We start from the raw sequence: 8,212 nt of genomic DNA, 5'->3' as shown, positions 1-8,212 counted from the left end.
CACACTTGGTCTCTATGCTGAGCTGTTTTTTCCAGCAGAAAGGATTATTTAACAGAGGTAATTGAAATCCCAAATCAGTTTATTTTGAATTTATCAAAAGGGACATCATCCTGGCAAGGTGGGAGGCAGGGAAGTTATTTGGAATAGGACCCTCCCTGAGATAAGAAAGCTTTTTCTACTGGCCTTGGAGAAGCTGTGTGTTGTGAGAGAACCTGGGAAATGATCCTGTGGCAAGGAGCTGCCAGCAGCCTCTAAGGGCCAAAATACCCTCCATCTGGAAGTCGGGAAAAGAGGGAAACCTCAGTCCTACGATTGCAAGGAACAACAACTACATGCTTGAGGAGAGAATCCCAAAATCCAGAAACAAATGTAGCCAGATGGACACCATGATTGCAGCCTTGCAGAGATCCCAGTGAGGCATGCCTGAACTTCTGACCCACAGACACCATAAGATTAAAAAATGTTTGTAGTTTTAAGTTGCTAATTTGTAGTAATTTGTTTTACCACAGCAGAAAGAATAATAGACTTTTCATCCCATAATCTCTGCATGGTCTGCAACAGTCTGCAGGTTGGTCTAGTACAGGAGTTCTCAAATTTCTGCATCATACACATTCATGCATTTATCCATTCATTCATTTGTTCCACAAACATTCTGGACATCTACTCTACACTAAGTATTTAGAAACAAGGGACACATTAATAAACAAAAAGACAAAACCCTTTACCCCTAAAAGCTTATGTTTTGTGTTAATGTTATCTGTTATTCTTACATTTTTTTTACATAGGTAAATTATTATACCATTTTTAACTCTCAACTTTCTTTCTTGTGTTGGTTGTTTATCTTTGGCTCTAATGTGATTTCCTCCCAGAAATGCTTATTTTTAAATTCTTTTCCTCTTTAATTTGAAGATCTGTTGTTTAAAAATATATGTTTATTGAAGGTAGTTTCTTTAGGATTTCAAGGATTAATTAATTATAATTCTCAATGTGTATGTTGGGGAAGGGTAAAGGAACAATGACACAAAAATGTTATAAATATCTCTTTGATATGAATATTCATTAAATCATGTAGTTCTTGCCATGTTTCAGTTACTTGGAAGCTGCCAGCATAAAAAGAGGCACTTCTGTCAAAAAAAAAAAAAAAAATCCTTTATAGAAAATGAACACAAAAGGTGGTGATTTTTGTATTTAAACAAATTGGAACATCAAAAATAGAAAGCCCAGGTATATGTAACTCTCATAATATATATAGTATCTTTTAGATCCACAGTGTATTGGCCCATGATTAAACCTAATACTAAAACAGATGAATAGCAAATTCATAGTTTCCTGATTATAATGAGTAGTTCTAATTCTTTTGAAAATTGTGTGTATTGAATTGTTTAGGTAGTGACAACAGGGATATTATGAACTTAATCCACTATTAGCAATTCAATTTAAATTTATTGAGCCCTCTTGCTGCTGCTAAGTCGCTTCAGTCGTGTCCGACTCTGTGCGACCCCATAGACGGCAGCCCACCAGGCTCCCCCGTCCCTGGGATTCTCCAGGCAAGAACACTGGAGTGGGCTGCCAGCCCTCTTAGTGTATTAAATATGGCATTTTAACAATTTTAAGTGTAAATATTGGTTATGACAATTTAACAATTTCTGCTATAAATCAGGCAACTTTATTGAAAATCGTTTCCACAACAAGTCTTCATTGAAGACTATTAAATACTCTATGCTCTAAGTCAGGCTCTGTTCTAGTGCTAGGAACTATTGATACAATAATGGGGGAAAAAACTCCAAGTCTCCTGGAGTTTATATTTTACAGAAAACAAATAGACGAATTACATACATTCAGCTGGAAATTCAGCTAATAATAAAAGATATGAAGGAAATAAACCATACCTTGGGTTAGAAAATAGTTGTTTTTTTTTAATAGAGTTTCCTTTTTTCAAGACTTTTGGATGTGATCCATTTTTAAAGTCTTTATTGACTATTGAATTTGTAACAATATTGTTTCTGTTGTATGTTTTAGTATTTTGACCCCAAGGCATGTGGGATCTCGGATCCCTAACCAGGGATCAAACCCACAACTCCTGCCTTGGAAGGTGAAATCTTAACCACTAGTTCACCAGGGAAGTCCCAGAAAATAGTATTTAAAAGAGCCAGGGAAGGACTTTCTTTGGCAATAATATTTAAGCTGAAACCTGACAGATGAAAAGGAGCCACTAAGGTGAAGTGCTAAGAAGAAAAACAATGTCCCAGCCTCTGTAAGAGCTTAAGTGAAGACTTAAGACAGGAAAAAGGTGGAAGACCAGTCTATCTCAAGCCCAAGGAGGAGTTGGGATGAGTAGTTGAGATAAGATGGGAAGTTACTTGAAGTTACTGTATTGCTTCAGTAACTGGAAGAAGTTACTAGAGAATGACATAGTCCAATTTAGACTTTGAACAACTAATTCTTGTAGCTCTGTGGAGAATGGATTAGACAGGGGTAAGACTGGAAATTGAGAGATTTCTTAGGAGACTGATTTCCACATAAGCAAAGATGGAAAATTAGACTAGGGTGTAGGCAGTGGAGAAAAGATGGACTCATATACTTTGGAGGTAAAACCAACAAAACTTATATTCTAATGTTTCCTTAAAAAGATTGCAAGTAAGTAAATTGAAAATAAGGTAATGAGTGAATGCATTTAAAACAGGAGGGAGAAGATTTTGAGGACAGAAAGAATGAGAGAAGTATACACTAAGTAATAGCCTAGAAGTAATATATTAAAGTGGCCACATTTATAACTTTAATCACAAGTTCTGTTCTGGGCCTCTATTTTCTTAAAAAGATATCAAGCTGGCAGAGAGGAAATGCTCTGAAGATTTTTAGCCTTAAATGCTTCAGCCTAGGCCACTGAAAAAAGATAATTTACCCAATGAAACTAATGAAGTAAAATTTAACTAACATCATTTTAGTGAGAAATAGTTTTCACTCTGGCTGCACAAATTCCCTGCGTAGCTTTTAAAACTATATGTGCAGGCTCCACTGGAATGCTTCTGATTTAATTAGTTTGAGGTGAGACACAGGTATTTTTTAAAAGCTCCACAGAGGATTCTGATGAGCAGCCAGAGTTGAGCCCCGAGTTAGAAGTACAGCTAAGGGGACTGCCCTGGTGTTCCAGTGGTTAAGAATCTTCCTGCTAATGCAGGGGACCTGGGGTCAATTCCTTGTCCTGGAAGATGCAGCAAGGCAAGCCACTAAGCCAGTGCATCTCAACTACTGAAGTCCTCACGCTCTAGAGCCCTTGCTCTGAGACAAGAGAAGCCATCACAAAGAGAAGATTTGGCACCACAACTTAGAGAGTAGCCCAACAAAGATCCAGCCCAGCCAAAAAATAAATGAAAAAACTGTAATAAAGAAGTACAGCTGAGGATGTCAGGTCAATAAACCTATTTCATTCAATGACAGATTAATAGAGAATGGGCTGAAGGAACCCTCCCCCAGATAAGGAATACAGGCCCATTGTTAAAAAGAAACAGTTTGAGACTACAAGAAAATAAAAGTCAATTTTCTTCGTGTTATTTTTTTTTTAAGCCAGGAGAAAATTTTTTTCTCACCTTACTTGTGAAGAACACAGACACCCCTATAGACATCACATGTATTTTTAAATGCATTTATTTCTACTATGAACATCTCAGAGGGAAGAGGTTAACAGCTGATAGTTGACTGAAAGGAACATAGAAGAGGAAGAAGGGAGTACCAATCTAGCCCAGACATGGAAACAGGCAGAAAAAAGTGAGTTGAAGCAGAGAAATGATCACAGGTGATGAAGGATTCAGTTACCTATGGAGGGAAAAAAATCATCTACCAGAATACACCTAGCAACAGTTGCTTTTCAACTACTTCTTGGACTGGAAGTTTCCAAGATTTAACCCTTGAATGAGTCACAGAATTACCGGAGCAGAACTAAGAGCCAAATAACTATTCTCCTAAAATAGAGACCAGAAACTTAATTTTCAACTGCCTTGAAGATTCTTTGTTGCTGTAAGGTGCATGGGTAATTGAAGGCAAGAATACTTACATGACTTGCCCTAATCATTCCGTTCATTTGTGGTCTCACTGGAATCCAAACCAGGGTTTTACACTGTTGGGTTTTTACTTAGTTTCATTTACACTTTTGCATTCTGCTGCTGCTAAGTCGCTTCAGTCGTGTCCGACTCTGTGCGACCCCATAGACAGCAGCCCACCAGGCTCCCCCGTCCCTGGGATTCTCCAGGCAAGAATACTGGAGCGGGTTGCCATTTCCTTCTCCAATGCATGAAACTGAAAAGTGAAAGTGAAGTCGCTCAGTTGTGTCCAACTCCTAGCGACCCCATGGACTGCAGCCTACCAGGCTCCTCCGTCCATGGGATTTTCCAGGCAAGAGTACTGGAGTGGGCTGCCATTGCCTTTTCCCTTTTGCATTCTACCTCCCTTGAAAACGGAGGAAAAAAACACGCAGTGCAATTTCCAAATCTCCACGTTTGGAGAGCTTTAAGAGTTGCAACTGTCCAGATGAGGCAGTAGGGTGTGCACGGTGCCGCCCAGAAAATTCTGTGTAATAAAAAAATCTGGGAGTTGGACAAGACAAAACATGGATTTTCAGTTTTAAGTGGGCGTGTCCATGTCACGAAGGGCGTGAAAGCAAGAGACTGGAGAATCTAAGGGAAGGAGAAGGAACGTAGAGAACCATGGAATGTGGGTGCAGGGGATGAAAAGGGGATTCCAAGACACCAAAGGAGCAGGAAAAAGAGCAGAGTACAGATCATTGGTATTCGGCTGACATTCGCCCGGCGACCTGCCAAAACCGGGAGGCACGAGCGCGCACTACAACTACCATAAGGCCCCGCTTCCTGGAGCCCGAGGCGCGGCGCGCAACGCACGCCGGGAGTCGGCCCAAGCCGCCAAGATGTCGCAGCCCAAGAGAAGAAAGCTTGAGTCGGGGGGCGGCGGCGAAGGAGGGGAGGGAACTGAAGAGGAAGATGGCGGAGAGTTGGAGGTGGCTGTGCCGCGACCCCGGAGGACTAGGCGGGAGCGGGACCAGCTGTACTACCAGTGCTACTCGGACGTATCGGTCCACGAGGAGATGATTGCCGACCGCGTCCGCACCGATGCCTACCGCCTGGGCATCCTGCGGAACTGGGCAGCGCTGAGAGGCAAGACCGTGCTGGACGTGGGCGCGGGCACCGGCATCCTCAGCATCTTCTGTGCCCAGGCAGGGGCCCGGCGCGTGTACGCGGTGGAGGCCAGCGACATCTGGCAACAGGCCCGGGAAGTGGTGCGGCTCAACGGGCTGGAGGACCGGGTGCACGTCCTGCCGGGACCTGTGGAGACGGTGGAGTTGCCGGAGCAGGTGGATGCCATCGTGAGCGAGTGGATGGGCTGCGGACTTCTGCACGAGTCCATGCTGAGCTCTGTGCTCCATGCGCGGACCAAGTGGCTGAAGGAGGGCGGTCTTCTCCTGCCGGCTTCCGCCGAGCTCTTCGTGGCGCCCATCAGCGACCAGATGCTGGAGTTGCGCCTAAGCTTCTGGAGCCAGATGAAGCAACTCTACGGCGTGGACATGAGCTGCCTGGAGAGCTTCGCCACGCGCTGCCTCATGGGCCACTCAGAAATCGTGGTACAAGGCCTCTCCGGCGAGGATGTGCTGGCCCGGCCGCAGTGCTTTGCTCGGCTGGAGCTGGCCCGCGCCGGCCTGGAGCAGGAGCTGGAGGCCGGGGTGGGCGGGCGCTTCCGCTTCAGCTGCTACGGCTCGGCTCCCATGCACGGCTTTGCCATCTGGTTCCAGGTGACCTTCCCCGGAGGGGACTCGGAGAAACCCGTGGTGCTCTCCACCTCGCCTTTTCACCCAGTCACGCACTGGAAGCAGGCGCTCCTCTACCTGAACGAGCCGGTGCAAGTGGAGCAAGACACGGATGTTTCCGGAGAGATCACGCTGCTGCCCTCCCAGGACCACCACCGTCACCTGCGCGTGCTGCTGCGCTACAAAGTGGGCGACCAGGAGGAAAAGACCAAAGACTTTGCCATGGAGGACTGAGCGTGGTCTTCTCTCCCAGCTACCTCCCAAGGCGGCCAGACCGGCGCGGGAGAGGCTGAGGGTTGGTCGGCGGAGTAAGGGAGATTTCACGTGCAAGTAGGGGGCATTATCTTCCGTCTCCCTTTTCCCCCAGGGCTCCTGGGGAGGGAGAGTGACTTCAGTCTCCCTTCGAGGAGATTCTTCTGGCGATATTTATTAAAACGTGTTTTCGATCCCCTGCCACGACCGAAACAGCGTGTTTATTAAGGCCCCTTTAAACCTCAAAAGCACGTGGTACCAAGCACTCCTTTTTCTATTTCTTTTGTTTCGTGCAAATAAAGGGGGGGAAGGGGTATAAAAATATCAGTTTGTGAAGGCTCCATTCACATCCCTGACACCTCACACCCTAAGTCTAAAGCCAGGGAAAGGGGAAAGGGGTTTATAGTTACACTCTATGTATTTCCAATAAGACGGGATATCACTCCAGAGCCATATTCTCTCATTTTCTGAATTCCCTCTCTTCCCAGGTGCCTCTAGGCTATTTTGTCCTCATTTTTTATTTTTAATGAGTTTTACTACTGGTAACGTGGGGGAGGTGAAGGAGGATAAAGTTTAACACGTACTACTTCCTTAGGATGCTAAAGTTGATGACACCTTACTCCATTAAGTGAAATAAACTTCATATGTACTAGTACAGCATACCTAAGAAATCTAGAAGGTACGTTTGGGAGAAAAAGACCTGAAACACAGTAAAGTAGTATGGACTTTTTGTCTTTACTGTTAAGATTTAACCAAGAAAATTTCATGCACGTTCCATAGTAAAAATTTTGTGTGCTTCTTTAAAACAAACATAGAGGCGATTTCTTCTGAACTTGGTCCAACGGCTTATTTATCACCTTGGGTAAATTATTTAAGTAAGGAAAATATTTTACCAGCTTGAGAATTAAAATCCCTCATTCAGAGGGATGTGATTTGGCCTACTTATATCAAGTGAAAATTTTTTTGTTAGTGTTTTGTTGGTTTGTTTTCTTTTTATTTAGGTCAGCTAAATGTGAAAGTTGTGAATTTAGGAAAATCATTTGTAATGTGAGTTATGTTATCAAATTTATTTTACCCATGTTTCCCTCCTTATCTCTGGCAAATAAAGCACTGGCATTCTCTATTTTTATAGATGAAGTAAGACGTCTTGTGTACTGTTTGAGTTATAACTTTTGCCTTTTTAATATTGTTCTTAAAAATGGTGTTATAACCCCTACAGAGCATAGCTTAAAGATAATCAGTTATGCTTAATGCATGGTTTCTTTACACTAGTAGCTTTTGTATGCTAATAGAAAACAGGTGTGAAAATCTGGTCTTGGGAAGCACTCTAGCATAGTTCTGTTTATTGTAACAGTTTTTTCTTCTTTATTCATCACTTATTAAAATACTTACGTATAATTAATTTGCTAAAATTTGGTATCAACACATGCGATCTGCCATTAGTAAGGGACTATACATGTACAAAGGCATCAGCTTTACAAGATCCTCGATTGCAGTACATTTACAGTTCTCACCATTGTTGGTATCGGGATAGTTAGCTTAAGCAAATGGTCCAGTCATAGCAATCTAGGTCTAGTTTAAACTAGACTTACAGATTAGTTCCTTGTGTTGCTGCTGCTGCTGCTAAGTCGCTTCAGTCGTGTTCAACTCTGTGCGACCCCATAGACGGCAGCCCACTAGGCTCCTCTGTCCCTGGGATTCTCCAGGCAAGAACACTGGAGTGGGTTGCTATTTCCTTCTCCAATGCATGAAAGTGAAAAGTGAAAGTGAAGTCGCTCAGTCGTGCCGGACTCTTAGCGACCCCATGGACTGCAGCCTGCCAGGCTTCTCTGTCCATGGGATTTTCCAGGCAAGAGTACTGGAGTGGGGTGCCATCGCCTTCTCCGAGTTCCTTGTGTTAGGGTCAACTATATTTTACGTTGAACATTTATTAGCATTTTAGTGTACAGTTTTGAGTGAATTTCCAGTGTTTATTTTAACTTCCTACCACAATCTCTTTGTTGTATGAGTACTTGAAAGCATTCTTCCAAATTCCATTTTTTATTATATGTCTTATACAAGTATTATAGAGTTCTCATTACCAGTATAAGCACACAAAGGGACACTAGTTAAAACTTTGGTTAACTATAGAAGTAAAGGTAAGTATTT

General features: G+C 43.1%; 1 protein-coding gene across 1 annotated transcript; it reads left to right on the top strand.

Annotated features, from left to right (window-relative positions):
• Positions 1 to 3,773: 3,773 nt before the first annotated feature.
• PRMT6 (protein arginine methyltransferase 6) lies at positions 3,774 to 7,201 on the top strand. Its single transcript, XM_055584935.1, has one exon. It carries the CDS (start codon positions 4,919 to 4,921, stop codon positions 6,044 to 6,046), a length of 1,128 nt encoding a protein of 375 aa, XP_055440910.1. The 5' UTR covers positions 3,774 to 4,918; the 3' UTR covers positions 6,047 to 7,201.
• Positions 7,202 to 8,212: the final 1,011 nt, after the last annotated feature.

This window comes from Bubalus kerabau, chromosome 6 (genome assembly GCF_029407905.1).
Source record: "Bubalus kerabau isolate K-KA32 ecotype Philippines breed swamp buffalo chromosome 6, PCC_UOA_SB_1v2, whole genome shotgun sequence".
Taxonomy (NCBI): Eukaryota; Metazoa; Chordata; class Mammalia; order Artiodactyla; family Bovidae; genus Bubalus; species Bubalus kerabau.
This window is presented reverse-complemented; position numbering and strand designations above follow the sequence as displayed.